Source organism: Camellia sinensis, chromosome 13, assembly GCF_055761805.1.
Source record: "Camellia sinensis isolate YWXY chromosome 13, ASM5576180v1, whole genome shotgun sequence".
NCBI lineage: Eukaryota > Viridiplantae > Streptophyta > Magnoliopsida > Ericales > Theaceae > Camellia > Camellia sinensis.
Window position 1 is genome coordinate 153,794,628 of NC_138973.1, and position 20,983 is coordinate 153,815,610.

General features: G+C 32.2%; 1 protein-coding gene across 1 annotated transcript; it reads left to right on the plus strand.

The window, feature by feature from the left end:
* Positions 1–13,131: 13,131 nt before the first annotated feature.
* Positions 13,132–20,461, plus strand: LOC114277482 (uncharacterized). Its single transcript, XM_082901005.1, has 13 exons — positions 13,132–13,137; positions 13,514–13,647; positions 13,898–13,926; positions 14,734–14,900; positions 16,077–16,141; positions 16,590–17,268; positions 17,361–17,423; positions 17,544–17,631; positions 18,483–18,585; positions 18,723–18,826; positions 18,936–19,032; positions 19,124–19,160; positions 20,172–20,461. The coding sequence occupies exons 1-6, from the start codon at positions 13,132–13,134 to the stop codon at positions 16,615–16,617; spliced, it is 429 nt and encodes a 142-aa protein (XP_082757131.1). The 3' UTR covers positions 16,618–17,268; positions 17,361–17,423; positions 17,544–17,631; positions 18,483–18,585; positions 18,723–18,826; positions 18,936–19,032; positions 19,124–19,160; positions 20,172–20,461.
* The last annotated feature ends 522 nt before the right edge of the window (positions 20,462–20,983 follow it).

A 20,983-nucleotide genomic window follows, 5' to 3' on the forward strand; every position in this document is an offset into this window, starting at 1 on the left:
ATCTCATTTAATCATAATAGAAAAACTGTAATTATTCCATAAATTACGATTTGTAAAAGAAAAGTATACTCAGTTATTTCAAAATTTAAATTTGTGTGATACTATATATGGAAGCAATTGTAAATGCGAATTTAAAATTATGTGTCATTAAATATGATAAAAATTCAACAGAACCTACCGTTATGTATGCTATAAGTAATATAGAAATCTTTTCCAAAATAATTTTAGGGCCTCAGTTACATAAGCTTAATAATGACCATGAACATAGTGCAGTAACATGTGGATAGTTTTCCTACATAAATATTTGCCAAAAAATTGAATGAGAAATTTTTTTTTCTCAATAATAGGTTGATGATTACATTTATGGCATATTTAACAAAACTTAATTATTGATTTTGTAAAGCTAAAGGTTTGAATAAATTACAACATTTTTAAATTACATAAATTTATTCATAAATTGTAAATGTGAACAGTGGTTGCAGCATTCGGAAATATTAAATTTATTCATAAATATTAATTTTGTCAACCAATTATGATATTAAGTATAGAATTTTGTAATACACATTTTCAATGAAGTACACAATAAAAAACTTAGGCCTATGTGCTACAATTAAATGTTTTTGCATACATTTTTAATTTAATTTATTTTCTTAGTATGTTAGTTGTAATTTTTTTTTTAATATAAAACAATTACAACATGTAAAGAATTAAAAATTAAAAATGATCTATTACAAATAAAAAATGATCTATTTCAAGAATTAACAATTACAATATAGTTTAACATGGGATCATTTGCATTACAAGCTAAAAATTCATATGGGCTGTCCAATTACAATCTCAAAATTAAAAATCGCAACCATTTTACAATTTCACAATTCACGAAACTCATATAAGCATTACATAGTCTTTATCGACCAAGCGGCGCCGGACATGTTCGCCTATCATGACCTGTCTGCTGGCACTCACAGCAACGAGCGGTCAAACGCCTATCTGATATATCCATCTCATTCGACATACGGGACATAGACTTAGGACCCTGTTTTACTTCTCGCAGACGAAGTACATTAGGCATTAAGATCCACTGCGGATCATCTTAATAATCTTGATGCGGTATTCGATTGAATTTAGTTTCCCAAACCCTCATGTATACAGGAAGTCTATATATTGGATCAACATACTCGAATAGATTGTCACTGCATTCAAACATAACAGCGAGCATATAAGAACATGGATAATGTCTTATCTCATATTTGCCATAACTGCACGCGGGTTGATTCATGCGCACAATCTGTGTATTGCGACCTCGTCTATGGAAAAAAGATGTTCGCACCTCAAATACGCGGCGGGGCCTATAAGACAATATTGATACAAACTAATGAAGTTCATGTTTTTAGGTGTAATTAACTTCACAACATAATAATAAAAATTTAGTTTATATTACAAACTAACCAGTCGTACGATATTAACTGGAAAGTATTCCCCCTTGCGATGCCCTCCTCGATAATTTTTTGTATGTCTCTGGGGTATTAGAACTCATTCCGTACATCTATTTCTGATTGGGCTCCCATCTCGTCGAAATATTTTACCAGCCGTCGAAATGTAAACTCAACCATAGCTGCGATAGGTAAGTTCCTTGCACCTTTCAAGACACTGTTGAAGCACTCTGTGTCATTGCTGGTCAATACCCCCCACCGATATCCACCGTCATACGCAAGGGCCCACTCCACAGGATTCATCTTGCAGACCCAATCGATAGCATCTTGGTCAATAGCCTGTATTTGTTCTAAGTAAGCATTACACTTTCATCACTGATGAACACTCCCTGCTTTCCATAGAAGTTGTTTCAGCTCCTTATTTTTAAACTTTGTATTAAAGTTACTACAAACATGTCGAAGGCAGTGCCGATGATATCCAACAAATTGGAGTGACGGATTCAGCCAATGCCGTCTCACAGCAGCTAAAATACTTTCAGCACGATCAGATATCAAAGTCACTCCATGTCAATCCATGACAATATGTTCCTTGATATTTGAAATGAAGAACGACCAAGACTCCAAACTCTCCTTGTCGACAACAGCGAATGCAAGCAGTAATACTTTGCCATTGGCAAGGATGATGGTTGCTACAAGCAACACACCAGCGTATTTGCCGTATAAGAATGTACCATCAATGGTAATAACAGGCCTACAATATCTGAATCCATCGATGACGGGTTTGAAAGACCAGAACACAAAGTGGAAGACGGGCATAATGGTTGTACCTCCGGTATATCTATGCTTCCATTGAACGATGGTGCCAGGATTAGATGTCTGTAATGCATGCATGAATTTAGGCAACTGCTTATATGATTCATCCTAATCCCTAAATACCATTCTAATTGCCTTTACCCTTGTATGCCACGCCTTCTTGTATGATATACTGTAGTTCATGGTCTTTTTGATATCTTCGATGACATTCTTAATTGGCATATCAGGTTCATTCTGCACATGACAATCAAATATGAGTTGGATTATTTGGGTGTGAACACTATAAACAAACAAATATGTATATATATGTAAACATTTATTTTTTATACTCACCGCAACTTGTCCCAAAAGATGAGAAGCAATGTAACTAGAGCTAATATTAGTGTGGTCCCTATTCATTCGTGGGAATAAACAATGGTGAGGACCCATGTACTGCTTTATTTCAAAAAGACCATGTTTCCTACTAAGAGATGCACGTAACCACCAACTACAATCGTGCTTGCAAGCAAACACCCAAAGGTCTCGCTTGGAGGCTACGACCTTATACTCTCGATTATTTGTTGCATAGTACAATTTCACAGCATGTACAAGTTGCTTCTTATCAACGAAAACCATCCCTTTGTCCAACTCTGGATTTTCAGTGTTCCAAATTCGTTTACGAAGAACAACATCACGGCTACTCATGTCAAAATCACCACCCATATGAATGTTCTCATAGAAAGGGATTTCAGCTCTAGGTGGAATGGGGGCATTTTCAGGGTCAACGGGAGTGTCGGCATCATCTTCTTCATCATCATCATCTGATCTGCCCAATAAATTTTCTTCATCACACATTTCATTCTCATCATCCTCTAGGGCGACATCAGGACCGTACATGTCACTGTCAGCAAACTGCACATAGTTCACCGTTTCTACCATTTTACCATCAACTTCAACTGGAGTGGTAGGATGGCTGCAAGTGAGCACATCTTCTGTGTTATTTTGAAATTCATAATCATATCCACCACGTGAACTTGATTCGGCACCATGGCCCTCAAATGTCTGTTGTGTGTAGCCCACTGCATAACATTGATCTGATGCATACATAGGAGACTGAAACGCTGTCGTGTCAATCCCATGTGTCAGCAATGTAGTGAATGGACGAGATTTCATTTGTCTCATATTCGAGACATTTTGTACAACCTCCTTATCAATGTATACTTCCAAACAATTTGGTGGTTGGAAACTTGCACCGATACTTAATACGGTGTTCAACGCGTCATCGTCATTGATCGGTAATATTTTGTATTTGCTGATTGCTTGCCACTGGCGATAAGAATATCTACATTTGAAGTTCAATTGGACATTTTCCCCGTAATTTGCCACCTTGGACATGAACATCGCCTCCAAATTGCTAAGCGTGGTGCTAAATTGCACCGCATATATCCCTTTCGGCTCAGTATCATATGACACACCTTCATCGGGATCCCGAATTATGTTTCTCCCCCAGTAAAAGATAATTGGAACAGTCTCCATATACTTGCTTCAATGAAACATAAAACATTAAAATATCAACAATATACTTATATCAGATTTCACTTCTAAAAGAATTATATGAATTTTCACTCATTCAATTACAATTACTTGTGAGGCAAGAACTTTATTTAAGTAATCAGCAAGCATTATTGATTTTTTAATTAAAATATGAGCTAAAATAATTAATATGCTTTGGATTTTTTAGCTTTTTAAGAAAAAAACTTACAACACATAAAGAATGTTGGTTTGTTTTGACATAACTGTATATGGAACTCCTGTGTTATGCTTTTTTCATTATTTATTACAATTAACATCATGCTCTTGTGCACGGTAAATGTAAATTTTTCTTTTTCCATGTTTCTTCTTCTTTGGTTTCATAATATTTCAGTGTTGATTTGATTTTTTTTAACCTGCTTTTATTTTTGTGTTGGTTATTTGAATTTGTTTAGGCGGACACTTAGTGGAAGGAAGTTGTGGGAGTCAAAAAGACAATTTATATTTTCCTATAAGTGACATTTTCATATAAAAATCAGTCCTCTCATTTTTGTCAATTTATATTTTCCAGGGTAGAAGGAAGTCTAGAGGTGACACATTACTTGAACACCTCTAAACATTACTTCAATTTATATTTTCTCCCATTTCTTTTGCTCTATTTGTTTTTTATAACTGTTTATTTTCTCATTTTTATTCACTTATTTTTATTCATACAAAACAACGACTAAGCTTTCATATGTATGTGGAGTTTTTTTTACTGATCATGTGGAGACTCGCATCTTTTCTGCGTGAAAGTTCTTTTTTTACTCCCTATGTGAAGGATGTCACATTTAAAAATAAAAGCAAAAAAAAAAAAAAAATGCTCCCTGCATACAATCACTATCACATTTAATATTTGCTTAAGGAAAATTCAAAAACTATGTACAAATTTAAATATAAAATTATAAATTCATAAAATTACTAATTATATATTTATTTTAAAAAGGGTGTACCATTTAGCATGAAATTATTTGATTCTTAAAAATACATTTATTAGTGGCATGAAATTTTTACATTATAGTGTATACTAAATATATTTTTATTTTCATTTTTGCCAACAAATAAACAGAAACATGTTTAAAATATTGGAAAAATTACGAAAAAAACTGCAGTCCATCTCAATTTAAACTCGAAAATTTTAATTTCATCACTTTAAATTTTGAACTTCATTCTGTGTCACAACCTACACTCATGTCCATCTCAATTTAATTTTTTATTCTCACCTCTCCATCTCTCTCACATTAAATAAAATATTTGTTTCGATGTTATTACTAATCATTTACCATCAAAAAAATTGTTAATATAATTTAATTTTGACAAATTAATCAACTTTAAAAAAAAAAAAAAAAAACTCGAGTTGATGAGTAGTTTGAGTTTAACTTGGGTCAAACTTGCGTAAACAACCTCAAGTTACAATTCGGCCTGGGTGGGCCTAGACAACTCTCAACACAACTTAGGCAGAGCTTAGATAACCTCTTAACCTACCTAGACCCACTTGTAAGGACAATCCAATTTTAATATTACATTTGAGACCCTTTTCTAGAATTTGGAACTTAAAGTGGTGTTAAGGTAAGATTGAACCAAAAGCTCCAAATTCGATATATTATTATTATTATTATTTACTAGTATTCACTCTTTTGCTCTTTTCTCTCTCTCTGTACTCTAAATTTTTCTCTTTCTACACTTTGAATCTTGATATGTGGCCAGAACTTGTTTAAAAGCTTACTTTCGGGGATATAATTTAGATATAAATTTAACCAATAATTACCATTTACTTTCGGGGATTTCATTTCCACTATTTAATTACCAATAATTACCTATAATTCAATCCGTAATTGTCTCTACTATTTAAGGATGACATTAGACATTTGGTAATGAATTACTATCCTGTGAAGACCAAAATTTTACTTTAAAAAAGGTATACCATTTAGCATGAAATTATTTGGTTCTAAAAAATACATTTATTACTGGCATGAAATTTTTACATTACAGTGTATACTGAATATATTTTTATTTTCATTTTTCCCAACAAATGAACGGAGACATGTTTAAAATATTGGACAAATTACAAAAAAAAAACTGCAGTCCATCTCAATTTAAACTCGAAAATTTTAATTTCATTAATTTCAATTTTGAACTTCATTCTGTGTCACAACCTACACTCATGTCCATCTCAATTTAATTTTTTATTTCTCACCTCCCCATCTCTCTCACATTAAATAAAATATTTGTTTCGATGTTATTACTAATCATTTACCATCAAAAAAATTATTAATATAATTTAATTTTGACAAATTAATCAACTTTAAAAATAAAAAAAAAATTAAAAAAAACTCGAGTTGATGAGTAGTTTGAGTTTAACTCGGGTCAAACTTGTGTAAATAACCTCAAGTTACAATTTGGCCTTTGGTGGGCCTAGACAACTCTCAACACAACTCAGGCTGAGCTTAGATAATCTTTTAACCCGCCTAGACCCACTTGCAAGGACCAATCCAATTTTAATATTACATTTGAGACCCTTTTCTAGATTTTGGAACTTAAAGTGGTGTTAAGGTAAGATTGAACCAAAAGCTCCAAATTCGATTTTTTTTTATTTATTATTTTTTACTAGTATTCACTCTTTTGCTCTTTTCTCTCTCTGTGCACTTTAAATTTTTCTCTTTCTACACTTTGAATCTTGATATGCGGCCAGAACTTGTTTAAAAGCTTACTTTTGGGGATGTAATTTAGATATAAATTTAACCAATAATTACCACTATTTAATTACCATTTACTTTCGGGGATTTCATTTCCACTATTTAATTACCAATAATTACCTATAATTCAAACTGTAATTGTCTCTACTATTTAAGGATGACATTAGACATTTGGTAATGAATTACTATCCTGTGATGGCCAAAATTTTATTTTAAAAAAGGTATACCATTTAGCATGAAATTATTTGGTTCTTAAAAATACATTTTATTACTGGCATGAAATTTTTACATTACAGTGTATTTTGAATATATTTTTATTTTCATTTTTGCCAACAAATGAACGTAAACATGTTTAAAATATTGGACAAATTAGAAAGAAAACTGCAATCCATCTCAATTTAAACTTGAAAATTTTAATTTCATCAATTTAAATTTTGAATTTCATTCTGTGTCACAACCTACACTCATGTCCATCTCAATTTAAATTTTTATTTGTCACCTCTCCATCTCTCTCACATTAAATAAAATATTTGTTTCGATGTTATTACTAATCATTTACCATCAAAAAAATTGTTAATATAATTTAATTTTGACAAATTAATCAACTTTAAAAATAAAAAATAAAATAAAAAATAACTCGAGTTGATGAGTAGTTTGAGTTTAACTCGGGTCAAACTTGCGTAAACAACCTCAAGTTACAATTCGGCCTTGGGTGGGCCTAGACAACTCTCAACACAACTCAGGCTGAACTTAGATAACCACTTCACCCGCCTAGACCCACTTGTAAGGACCAATCCAATTTTAATATTACATTTGAGACCATTTTCTAGATTTTGGAACTTAAAGTGGTGTTAAGGTAAGATTAAACCAAAAGCACCAAATTCAATTTATTATTATTATTATTATTTAGTAGTATTCACTCTTTTGCTCTTTTCTGTCTCTCTGCACTTTAAATTTTTCTCTTTCTACACTTTGAATCTTGATATGCGGCCAGAACTTGTTTAAAAGCATACTTTCGGGGATGTAATTTAGATATAGATTTAACCAATAATTATCGCTATTTAATTACCATTTACTTTCAAGGATTTCATTTCCATTATTTAATTACCAATAATTACCTATAATTCAAACCATAATTGTCTCTACTATTTAAGGATGACATTAGACATGTGGTAATGAATTACTATCCTGCGAAGACCAAAATTTTATTTTAAAAAAGGTATACCATTTAGCATGAAATTATTTGGTTTTTAAAATACATTTATTATTGGCATGAAATTTTTACATTACAGTGTATACTGAATATATTTTTATTTTCATTTTTGCCAACAAATGAATGTAAACATGTTTAAAATATTGGACAAATTACAAAAAAAACTGCAGTCCATCTCAATTTAAACTCGAAAATTTTAATTTCATAAATTTAAATTTTGAACTTCATTCTGTGTCACAATCTACACTCATGTCCATCTCAGTTACTTTGTTTAACAATTTTTTTTTTTTTTTTAAATACATGTGGCAATATATTATTTACTCTTTTTAACTTCTTGTAAAACCACTTTTAATCTTGATCATACTAGATCACAAACTATCCTAACCATCCATTTAAATATGACCATGCACCTCACACAATGGATAAACTCTCTCTCCTTCATACTAGATCACAAACTATCCTAACCATCCATTTAAATATGACCATGCACCTCACATGTTAGTAATGGGCGCCCATGTGGCATGACCATTTGAACATAATTTGGATCTTATCCAAATAGGTTTTGAATTAAATTCAAACCTATTTAGGATAACCACTCAGGATATAGATATTATCAGTTTTAACTGATATGGATAAATAATAATAATATAATATATATCTGATATATGGTTATGGGTAACCAAGAGAGAAACAACGTAGGTTTTGTTTCAACCCATAAACTTACTCTCTCCCAAGAAACAACGATCAAGTCATTTGCACTGTGGTTTGTGTGGGTGATATTCACCATTGTAATATCACCCCACTGCTGGGATTGATTGATTAGATTCTGGAAGCACGTGATTTATCCATGAGGTTTTAGATTGAATCAGGTATGATCTAAACATTTTATTCCGCTGCAAGTTTTGTGATCTCTGATTTACAACAATGGATAAACTCTCTCTCCTTCCCCATCTTGTCCGCCATTGCAACCCACCTGTTTCCTGCTACAGCCTAACGCCGTCAAAACCCACGCTGCCTCTACAATCATCCTCCCATCCCCCTTGCCCCACAACCCATCGCCACCCTCTAAATACACTGTTACAGTTTGAAAACCTGATTCCATTTCTTTTGGTAAAAATACTTCATTCAAAAAATAACTTTTGGAAATTTTCTTTCATTTAAGACTACTCATCTAGATAGTTTATTTCACTTCACATGGAAACTTGGGAATAATCATCAATTATCTTCAATAAGATTTGGGAAGATGCATCTCATGTTACATATTTATTTTTGTTGTCTTGGAAGAAATTGTTTCCCAACAAAACATACAAAACATACAGAGAAACACATTCAAGTAAAAAGTTTTCAGCTGAGTAGAAAATTAAACTCTCCATAAACAGAGAATTTTTTAAAAAATGCATTCTTTACGATTCATATTCATTTTAGTTTGTATGTGGATCAACTAAAGTTTACTATACAAGCTTAAATTGATAAAATTAAAATTCGGGTTGACATGTTAAAGTTCTAGTTCGCCGGACAAACGTTACATAAGACATAACCAACACATGTAAAATAATGTCATAACTAAAAAAAATAATAATTAAATTTAAAAAATAATGATATTAATAACTAAAGCTGTATAATAAAACATGTGTATCATAAATATTTCCTAATATATTAATGTTACACCAGTAGGCACCAATGGTCCCACATGGTCTTTCTATTCTCGAAGCTTTTTTTTTTTTTTTTTTTTTTTTTTTTTTTTTTTTTGGACATGAGGTGATATGCAGTGTTACACCAATAGACACCAACTGTCCCACATGGCTTTCTATTCACAAAGCTCAATTTTTTATTTTTTTTTAATTTCTTTTTTTGTTAACATGAGATGATACACTACAACAAAAACATACTTTAGTGGCACTACACTAGTGGCATATTTTTAGAAAATGTCACAAAAAATGATATTTAGTGGCACGTTTTTGAAAAATGCCACAAAACAACAAACATAAAGGCTCTAGTGACATTTCAATGAACAAGTGTCACAAAACTACAACAAAAACATACTTTAGTCGCACTATAATAGTGGCATATTTTTAGAAAATGCTACAAAAATGATATTTAGTGGCACGTTTTTGAAAAATGCCACAAAACGACAAACATAAAAGGCTCAAGTGACATTTCAATGAACAAGTGTCACAAAACTACAACAAAAACACACTTTAGTGACACTATACTAGTGGCATGTTTTTAGAAAATGCCACAAAAATAATATTTGGTGACACATTTAGATAAATGCCACAAAGCTACAAACATATAAGGCTCTAGTGGCATTTCAATAAAGAAATGTCACATCAATTTTATGGCATTTTATAAAATAATGACACAAAAAATTATATTCGTGACATTTACCAGCAGATGCCACTAAACTTTAGTAGCAACGGCATTTTTTAAAAAATGTCAGGACACTAGGTAAGTGCAAATTACTTTTTATGGCACTTATGTGAAAAGTTTCATAAACAAATATTTTATAGCATTTTGAGAAATGCCACTAAGTCAAAAAATTTCCAAGCTTATAATGACATTTTTGAAAAAACAAAAAATGCCAATATATTTTAAAAATTTTTAGAATGCAGTATATGATTAAAAATAAATAAATTAAACTCAATATACACTACAGGAAAAAGCATATTCGGCGACTAAATTTCCTGACAAAAAAAAATTTGGTCGCTGAAAGTATAGCTTTCAGCAACCAAAACAACATTAGTAGCCAAAAGTAAAGTTTTTGGCAACTAAACAATTTTAGTAGCCAAAAGTCTACAATTGGTGACCAAAACTAAGTTTGGTCGCTGATTATGTGAGTTTTAGTGACAAAAAAAATTTAGTAGCCCAAAGTAAAGCTTTTTGGCGACTAAAAAAATTTTGCAGCCAAAAGTCTACAATTGGGGACTAAAAATAAGTTTGGTCACTGATTATATGGGTTTTACCGACTAAAAAAATTTTAGTAGCCAAAAGTAAAGCTTTTTGGTGACTAAAAAAATTTTAGTAGCTAAAAATCTATAATTGGAGACTAAAAAATAAGTTTAGTCGCCAAAAGTGGTTATTTTTAGCGCGGGAGAACTAAAATCCTAAGGCGGGAATTAAATTTTTTGGCGAACAAAATTTTGGTAGCTGAAAGTGCATCTTCGGTGACCAAATCCGATTTTGGTCGGTAAAAGTTAAGTTTTTTAGCAACTAAAAAACAATTAGTAGCCAAAAGTATAGAATTGGCGACAAAAAATTATTTTTAGTCGCCAAAAGTGGCCTTTTTTTATTTTACTAGTAAATAGTTTATTTTACATAAATTATGTTCAATAAAATAATTATGTTTGTACATATACTTTTATATTAATATAGATGTATGTACTATATAAATAATATATGTTGCATATATAATCATATGGTGCTATAGAGGTGTAGTGGGAAGAGTGTGATGTATAAGGTTTGTGGTGCGGGAGGTTGGCAGTTCGAGTCTCCGCAAGAGCGGATCAAATTGTTCTACAACGAATTATCATCACGAATGGCACTTGATAGCGTCACGAATAGTGCCTACCATGACATTAAAGTGTTACTGAAAGGTTTTAGTCTTGATTAACTCTTTTTTTAATGGTGCTTGATAGTGCCACAAATAATATCTACCATGACATTAAAATGTCATTGAAAGTTTTTAGCCATGATGGTGCAGTGGCACTTGCAAGTATCTACCGTGGCACTCGTATCTACCGTGGCACCGATAGAAGTGGCATTTGTTCAAAATGCCATAAGACCAAAAAATGTCATTAGAAGAATAGTTTTGTGACACTTTCAAATGTCACTAAACTAAGAAAATGATGTAGTGATATACTGAACGGTATAAGAAATGGTAAATGTATCATTTCTTATAATTTTGCTGCGAGGTTACACCGATTTGCCCCAATTTTTTTTCAAAGCTCAAGTCAATTACGAGCAATTGGTCTAGTAGTTTCTTCAAACATCTTGTATTGAACTCAATTTTTTATGAAAATTGAATTTTTTACTTTTTAGTAATTTTTTAAATATTTTCATTAATTTTTACTTTTTAGATGCAATTAATCTATTTATACGTAAAAAGTAAATTATTTGTAAGAAAATATTTTAACAAATCAATAAATATACAAAAATATAAAAATGTAATGAATTTTTGTATTTTTATATTTTTTGTATTTAGTGAATTTTTTCATAAATATTATTCTTTATAAGGTATATCTAAAAATTAAAAACAATTATTGAAAATATTAAAAAACTTCATTCAAAATAATATATATATATATATGAAAAATAAAAATAAAAACTCAATTTTTGTAAAAGATATTCAAACCAAACACAGGTATTTAGATTATTTTTACATATTTTTCCCAATTTTAATGGACATTATCAAAGTCCAAGATAAGAAATACTGTAGATATTTTGCCTTACCTTCTCTTAACTAAACTATATTTAGAACATATCAACCTTCACCCTAATTTCACAATTTTAACAAAAAGTTTTAATTTCACAATTCAAAACTCTAACCTTAATTTCTGATTTCACATTCAATTGAAAACCCTAGAACATTTTCACAATTCAAAACCACAAAATTTTACCAATTCAAAACCACAATTTCAATTCACAAAACCTATTCTACCCACATTGACATCAATTTCAATTCACAACATTTTCACATTCTCAAACCCTATTCTACTAAGATTTTCATCAAATCACAACCATTTTTACATTCACAAATCCTATTCTACCAACATTTTTATCAATTCACAACCATTTTCACATTGACAAACTCTATTCTACCCACGTTCATATTTTCACAAATACAATAAACACATAAAATTCAAACTGAGAGAGAGAGACAGATAGGCATACTAGAGAGAGAGAGAGCATAAAGTGCGAGAGAGAGAGAGCGGATAACCTACGGACGGAGAGAGAGAGTGAGAGCAGAGAGAGAGTGTGAGACCCGAGAGAGAGCGAGAGAGAGTAGTGCGAGAGTAGAGAGTGAGAGCAGAGAGCAGATCGGATAAAAAGCTAAAGTGTAAAAAGCGTGGTTGCAAATGAGGGGATGGGATATTTTATATAAGTTCTAACAGCGTGATTACGAACCACGCTTTCATTTAAAATTCAGTTTTGGTTAAAAGCGTGGTTATCATCCACGCTTTATATAGTGAACAGTAAACTCGTGGTTTGAAATCATATTTTCTACAAAAAAAAAAAAAATTGACCTAAAAGCGTGGTTTACAACCACGTTTTATGACAAAAACATTTAGTTAAAAGTGTTTTTAGTAACAACATCTTCTTAATTAAAAATGTGATTTGTAATCATACTTCTACCATTTTACAAAATTTTTATGTCGTAGTGAAATCGTAAAAGCGCGGTTCACGACTACATTTTAACTTAGTTTGAGAAATGCGAGTAATGCGTCCAAGCTAGGCGGTTTGGGTAGTTTGGGAAGTAGGTTGCTATTTTGCATTAGTTTGGGAAAAGCCCCTTAATCCAGAAGGCTTTGGCTTTGGCTTTGGCTTTGGCTTTGGCTTTGTCTTTGTCTTCTAATTAAAATAAACCCAGAAGGTTTCATCGAAAGGGAGAAGGGTTCGGAGGGAGCACAATCTCATCTCTCTGAATCATCTCATTGAAGAAGGGTTACCTGGTACATTGCTTCCTCATCTCCTTCCTCTTATCTCTGCTGATTTCTATTAAAGTGATTACTCATTGTTTGTTTGGTTTTGATTTCGATTTCTATTTCAATTTTGATTGTCTCATTGATTTCGATTTCAACTCTCTATTGCAGATTCTTTCTTTTTATGGTGAACAGCTGCTTCTTCTCTTTCACTTTCTCTCTCTCTCTCTCTCTCTCTCTACGAAGCTAGGGTTTCGAAACCACCACTGTCAAGAGGTGTTGATTGAACGAAGGCAGATTTTTCTGTTTGTTGCGAAACTTCTGTTCAAATTTTTCTATCACCATTTGTTCTATTTCATATATATGTCTAGTGATTTTGGGGGGAGGGGGGGAAATGGTTTTGAGAAGTTAGGTTTTAAATTGAAAATTTAGGGTTTTTATTTGGGGGTTTTGATCGAAAAATTAAGATTTTGTTGCCATTGCCAATTTTTTAGGTAATTTTGATTTTTACTTATAATGGCTCCTATTTTACTTTGACCATTCTTTTTGTGCTAGGTTTTTGCTGAAAAGAAAATTCAGATCAGGTGATTCTCTTCCTTGTTTTCATGGTGGGTTTGTAGTTGGGCTAATTTGTTTTGCATTGCCTTGAAAATATTTCAAGTAATTGAATACAGTTAAAATGATTGGAAAAGTGTTTGGTTCGTTCGATTATGTATTCTAATTTTTGTAACAACATATTTATGATACAAAGAAAGTGATCAAACATTTGATATAATATGGGTCATTTTCTATTTTATATGGAGTATTATTTATTTTGTCAGAAAAAGATCAGATCAGTGCCTATTAGTAGCTCAAACTGGCTCAAATTCTGTTGTGTTTTCAAAGCACCCATCTTTGTCATTTTTTAAATTTAAAGAATCTTTAATGCTTGTTTTATAAGAAGTTGCTGAAAAGGCCAGTTTTTGAAAGCTGCAATTCGGACTAGTCTGGTTCAAGACTGAAGCTGCTTTGCTAGTTTGTGTGAAAACACTTCCAGCTCTGATTTTTATTTACAGTTTCTCTCTACATTTGGATTCTTATTAGCTAATGTATTTTATTTTATTGTGTTATATATGTAAATTTAATGATATCAGTTCTGATTTTTGTCTCTGTGATGTTTGCACATGTATGTATGTATCTAAATATTAACATATACCCAAAATTGTGACTCCATATCAAGATGATTTGTGTTATGTGTATGAGGATTGCTTGTCTTTGTTTCTCTTTGTTGTCTTTGGCTGGTTATGTTAGCCAAAAATCGAGTAAGGTTAATCTCCCAGGTTGAATTTGTGAAGTTTTGTTTTTTGGTCTTAATCTTCTGGTGGCACGGTTTGATTTTTCGTGGGGTGAAGTTGCATATCATCAGGAGACTCTGGAAAATCTGAAGGCTGCTATCAAGAGTACAAAGAAGGGAATAATGGCACAGGCAAAAACTCAACGAAACAGAAAGATAGGGGCAGTAGGCCTTACGACAATAGAGGTTCATATAATTGGCCTGACCATCTTGATAAGTTTTTTGGTAATATTCAGGTTTTGTTTGTGTTTTTGTTTTTTTGGTCATAGTTGTTCTAATCATCTTTTGGACATAGATGTCTTTTCTGCTCACTGATCTGTTTGAAAAATCAAGAAATCAAAGTAATTAGCTTTGCAATGACACAGTCTATGTATTACATAAATGTATCATCAACAGTGAGAATCATTTGATCAAAAAAGGAGAAGCCTGGTTAAGAAGAAAATGGTAGTAGCAAATTATATTGAAGTAAACAGAAAATGAGCATGAAACTGGAGTTTATAGTTCTTTGGCGCCCTCTCTTTCTGAGTAGTCCACATATTATTATTACTTAGTTAATGCAATCAACTTTATTCTGAATCTTTTGCTTCATGATGCTTATTTTACGCACTTAAATATGTCTTACATGGAGTATTATTGAGCCATAATCCATGGAATAGTAGAATCTAAATTATAATAACATAATTAAGCTTATTTTAATAAGTTTTCCTTCTCAACATCTAGATTGATTCACATTTGGCCTGGATTAAAAGTCTGAAACAAGTTTACTTATTACCTTTGGAGTGACTTGAGCATGTAATAGAGAAGCAGTTGTTAAACCTCTCAACAATTTTCGTCAATGGTGTGACATCTAATAGAATCTTTCTTTTTCTTTTTTCCCATGAAAGCTTCTATAGATGACTTCCAATTATTACTTAGAGTTATGGGTTAAGTGGTGTTGGTTACTCTTGGTCACATCTGAGAAAGCATTTGCCATTTCAGGTTCCATCTTTACAAGGAGAATAAGGATACCCAAGAGGCATTAGGACTGATTGGAAAGATGCTAGGCATTCAGGTATATTTGATTTAGCTATGCTGAAGTGAAGTGTCTTATATTCTGTTCACTTGCTGACGTGCAATGAAATAAAAGAGAATATAAATATATTTCCTTTTTTTCCCCTTTCTTTTTCATTTTTTATTCTCAATGGGTTGTAGTCCTGTAATCATATACTGCAACTAGAGATAATGCAGGGGTAGTGCTTCTTTTTTTTTTTTTTTTTTTTTCTTCTTTTTGTATCTTTTCTTTTTTGAATTATGTATCTGTTGTGTAGAGCTGGCTATACATGTGGTGATAAAGGTTCTTAGATGCTATTGTGCTTGTCCACTATCTTCTTGTTAAGTTTTTTTAGTATCTTTGTCTGGCAGGCTGGCAGCCAAGGTCATTTGGATTTTCTGGTACAAAAGATAAGTGAGCTGTATCAACTCAAAGGGTAAATTATTTTCACCTTTTTTTTTTTAGTCTAGCTTACATGGTTCATTATTGTTAATTTATTTGTCAGTTACAGCCTATTTATGGTTCAAATTGGAGTTGCTTTTGTTAGGAGTTCAGATGGAATTTTATTTTGGTTTTAATATAACTTACCTGACCAACATTGTTGACAAAATTACTGACCAACATTGTTGTCAAAATTATGATGGACCATGCGGTTAGGGGTTAGTCTTTTATTAGAACTTGAAGTTGAAAAAGTTACTGGGTTCCATAAACCGTCAATCACAGCAATATCTATCGCTGTGTTGGCAAGAAGCCTCTACATGCCTAATACTTGACTTTGTATTGTGCAATGCAACGAATTGTTCTGAAAGTTAGTGATCTCTCTTTTGCTTTTTAGACGCTACCAGTGTTGACAGAAATTCTCTTTCTTTTTTTTTTTTTTGAAGAAAATGTGCAGAGTATATTGAAAAATAGGTAAAGTAACAACTGGATCAAGGAACAGTGACACCAAACTGAATGCTACATCTCATGGTAAAATTGCATGGTTTAATTCTTGGTATTTACAAAGTGGAAGCATTGTAACTATTCCTTTCTAGGCAAGTTTTCAGAGAAGCTAAACATCCAAATCATACTCAACATCAACTCATCTGCCACAAATTTCTTTTCATTCTGTTGGTAAAATTTGTCTTTTCAAGGTGCTGCATAGATATGATTTTGTTGTAAAGAGTTGTGATGATAGTTACCAGTCAAAGGTTGTAAAAGGATGAGTTACACTAGCATAGGTAGGAGGGACAGAGATTTGAGAAGGTAGCAAAAGTGCTTTAGCTAGTTGGTTGGAGGAAATGATCATCAGAATTCTGAATATGCAAGATGGGTTTTTTTGACCTATCATTGGGAAGTGCTTTATTGACTTTTTCAGGCAGGAAGTGAAGAAATTTAGCTGGGTACTCAGTTAAATTGATTGGAAGATAAACTACAGTATTTCATTTGTGTGCATATTTAAAGTTGCTGACTTTGGGTATACTATTTTGTGCTAAAATAACAGGTAACTGTTTTCAAGCAGCGTGCAAGTAGATTAGCTGCTCTTAATGAAAGGTTGATTGGTATCAAAGTTGGTGACTTTTGGTAAGTTCTAGGAGTAAAAAATTTCAGTTCTTACTTTACCCGCCATTAAAACTTCTTGATGCATACGGATGTAATACCGTGTTGTTGTCCAGCCATGTCAAAGAAGGACTTCTTCTCGGGTAGCTCTATGGAAATCGATTTACAGTTACATTAAGGTAAGCGCATATGCCTTCACTTCTTTTTGTCAAAAATTACTTGCTCAATACAAGTTTTATTTTTTCTTTCATTGTTTAATATCTCATGGCATGTACTGACAGACTTGCATAACTTTGCAGGGGTGTTGAATCAGATTCTGAAGACACCATCAAAGCATCTGCGGTTGCTTTAGGAAAGCATGGATTTATAAACTACTTTGGTTTACAAGTACTTTCCTGATCAATATTATCTTCTTCTTTTTGTCTCAAAACCTTCCCCTATTTACTCTCTCTCTCTCTCTCTCCCTCTCAAGTTGTCATTCAGTTAAAATACTTTATTTGCCAGAATGAATGTTTAAACCAACATTTCTAAGATAGAAAGGCAATTCCTTAAGATTTCCTAAACTATTTTAAGACTAAAATAATGGATGATTCTTGTATTTGCAAGTTTTATTCAGAGCAAGCTTGGATGCGATCAATATCCTAGTCAAACCTAGTACCAGTTCAGAATATCTGTATGTTGGTATGGGTGGAATCCCATTCTATCAAGCCAACTCCTCTTTCCATTCAATTTTCATTACAGAGATATATCACGTCAGGATTTGTTGCGTAAACTGAATCACGCCAACATTATAGAATCAAGAAAATCTTTTTCCTGGAAGTAAGGAGGATTTAATCTATCTCTGGTCGTCTCGGCTGGGGGACGTGTGTCCTGTTTATTTAAAGCAATGCCTGGCAACTTCTTGAGCTGTTTGATCTCTTTTTTTGAGTGAAAACTTCTTGATCTCTGAGTCATGAGAATCTATAGTTTCTAATGATATGAGACACTGTTTTAGTAAGCTTTTAACTAGATTCTATATTCAGCTTTTGACTTTTTTTACTAGCTTTTAAAATTTTGATTTTGGTAAAAAAGTCAAAAACCCACACTAAATCACAAAAAGCCCCCAAAAAAGGTAAAATTGAATATTGATTGAAAAAATCCTCAAAAAACTAAAGCCAATCCTAAAGGTTATAAAAATCTGGTAGTATTTTTTTCTAGTTACAAAAATTAACTTGTCGAGTGTATGCATATGGCTTCAGCTATTTGGAAGTGGTTCAGTTCCAACTCACCTTATTGGCGCTACACTACTTAGAGGAGAGTGGAAAGCTGCAGTGAGCATGATTCTTGGTCCAAGAGAAGGGGATATCCTTTTATTGTTTCTATATGCTGTGAAGTGAATCCCTTTTTTAAATCCTTCTAGGGAATGGTCTGTTGCATCTGGGTCTGATGTATCATTAAAATGACGGGATTATGTTTCCTTAACTTAAATCTTGGAATACATAAGGATTCCGTAAGAATGGTACGTGAATATTATAAAGAAAGTAATGATATTGATGGGACCTTGAAGCAATTGCCTCGTTATATGGTGGATGAAAGGGCTATAGTAAGTTCCCAACTCTGGATGTCTCAGCATTTGTTCTCCTTTTTTCTTTTCCCCCTCTTTTGTTAATGGTATGTGCTTCCATATTTCTATCCTTGTCTTATTTTTTTAGGTTACATGCCTAACACACTTTTCAATCCATGTTTGTCAACGTTGATTTGGGCTGCTGTGATAGTCATTCTTTAGTTTTGCGAATTTAAAGATCACAGGTACTTTATGGAAAACCCAACTATTGTTATTGTACAAAAACTTGACCTACTATTGCCTTTTGTTGATATCTTTTTTCCATCTACATAACAGATCAAGGCTGCAGCAAAGAGGATCTATGTTGACATTGGTATGCTCTTAGAACTATACATGTGAAATCTCATATTTTAATCACTTGTTTTAATCATAGTAAGGCTGTGCTGCAATATTAGTAATTTTAGGTAGGAAAGAGAGATGTAGGAATGTATGGCAAAAAGAAAATAAAACTAAGGGATATGTTTTTGTTGAAAAACTATCTAGTTTACTGGAAAAAAGTATGCTAGAAAATAATGCATAGACTTTCTTGTGATGCTTTGTTGTGTTAAATTAGCATGAAGCACTCACTTAATTTAACTAATTGAAAAGGTGTGATGCAAGGGAAATGATTTTATCTTATATTTATTTAATTTCTATATCAAACATCAAAGGAGCAGTTCCACTTACTAAAACCATCATATTGGACTACTGTGTTGTGTAGTACAAATGGACATGGACCGTGTGAATTTTAGGTGTACTTGGATTTGGTGTACGTTTGTGCCCATAGAAAGTGCTTGTATGCAGTTTTACAGGCATATTATATGCTCACTAAAATGCTCAATTCTGATATTTTTCCAATTGATTCTTGTGAATCTTTTAGAGTAAATTTGAAGCTTACTTCATGTGTTATCTCTCTTGTTTTCTTTCATCCATCCGAAGGCGTATGATCTCATTTAGCTTAGTATTATCACTTTAACATTAGCTTCACGAGGTTTCTACTAATACTTATATGTTATTGTGGTATTGAGTAAAGTACTTAATACAAAAAACAGAGAAGGTTATGAAAATATTCTCTTAAATTATATATATTTTTTTAATGTTGCTGTAAATTTGCCACATGGTTGGTGATTTTCTTTTTATCTTATTTTTTCAGTTTTTTGGTGTTTTCCTCTTGGCGCATTGTAAACTCCCCCTCTAAATTGTCAAAATTAGTGTCTGAAATCAACTTTACTATTTTAAATTGGCATAAATCTATTTTGTCATTCTAAAATCTCTTTTGCTAGGTCATAAGTGGACTTGAGGTTGGGACCTAATTCATAAATCTCTTCTGTTTTGATAAATGCAGGTTTGAAGCAATGTGGTAAGAGTTACAAGCTTAGATGGGCACCCTCATTCCTATGATAGGAGCAAGTGGATTTGCTGCAGCTGCAATTGCTATAGGAATTGTTGCTGGTAGTTTTAAATAATCTCTTAATAATTTTGGATGTTTAGAAACTTAGATCTGTATAATTTTGGATGGTTTAAACTTTTTGGACAGGTTAGAATTTAAGGATATAGTTTTCGAATGTTTGGAATGTATAGACAATTGTAGAATGTTTATAATTTATGGATATAGTTTCTTTTTGATGTTTCAAATAATATTTTAGTGGTTGATTGATATTTTGTGATGCTTGTTTGTAATATTTGTTAGATTGTACAAAATTGGTCAAATAGAACCTATTGAATTTGAAAAAAAAAAAAAAAAAAAACTGCATATTCTACGACAGGCATAGTAAGTCATCATATTACATATTTTACGGCGTGCAATCAACGTCGTTATTTGTCTCACCAATTAACGACGTACAAAAGTAGTCATAGAAAAAGTTATAACGACGCACAAAATCTACCGTTAATTAGTTTTTAACGGCGTATTCTAGCATGTCGTAGAAAAAGTAACAACGACGCACAAAATCTGCCGTTAAATAGTTTTTAACGGCATATTTTAGTATGTCGTAGAAAAAGTAACGACGACGCACAAAATCTATCGTTAAATAGTTTTTAACGGCGTACAAAACATGTCGTTGAAAGTGAATGACTTTCCATGACTGGTCATTATATGACGCGCGCTGCACATCGTAAAAGGTTTTTACGACGTGCACGCACGCTGCACATCGTAGA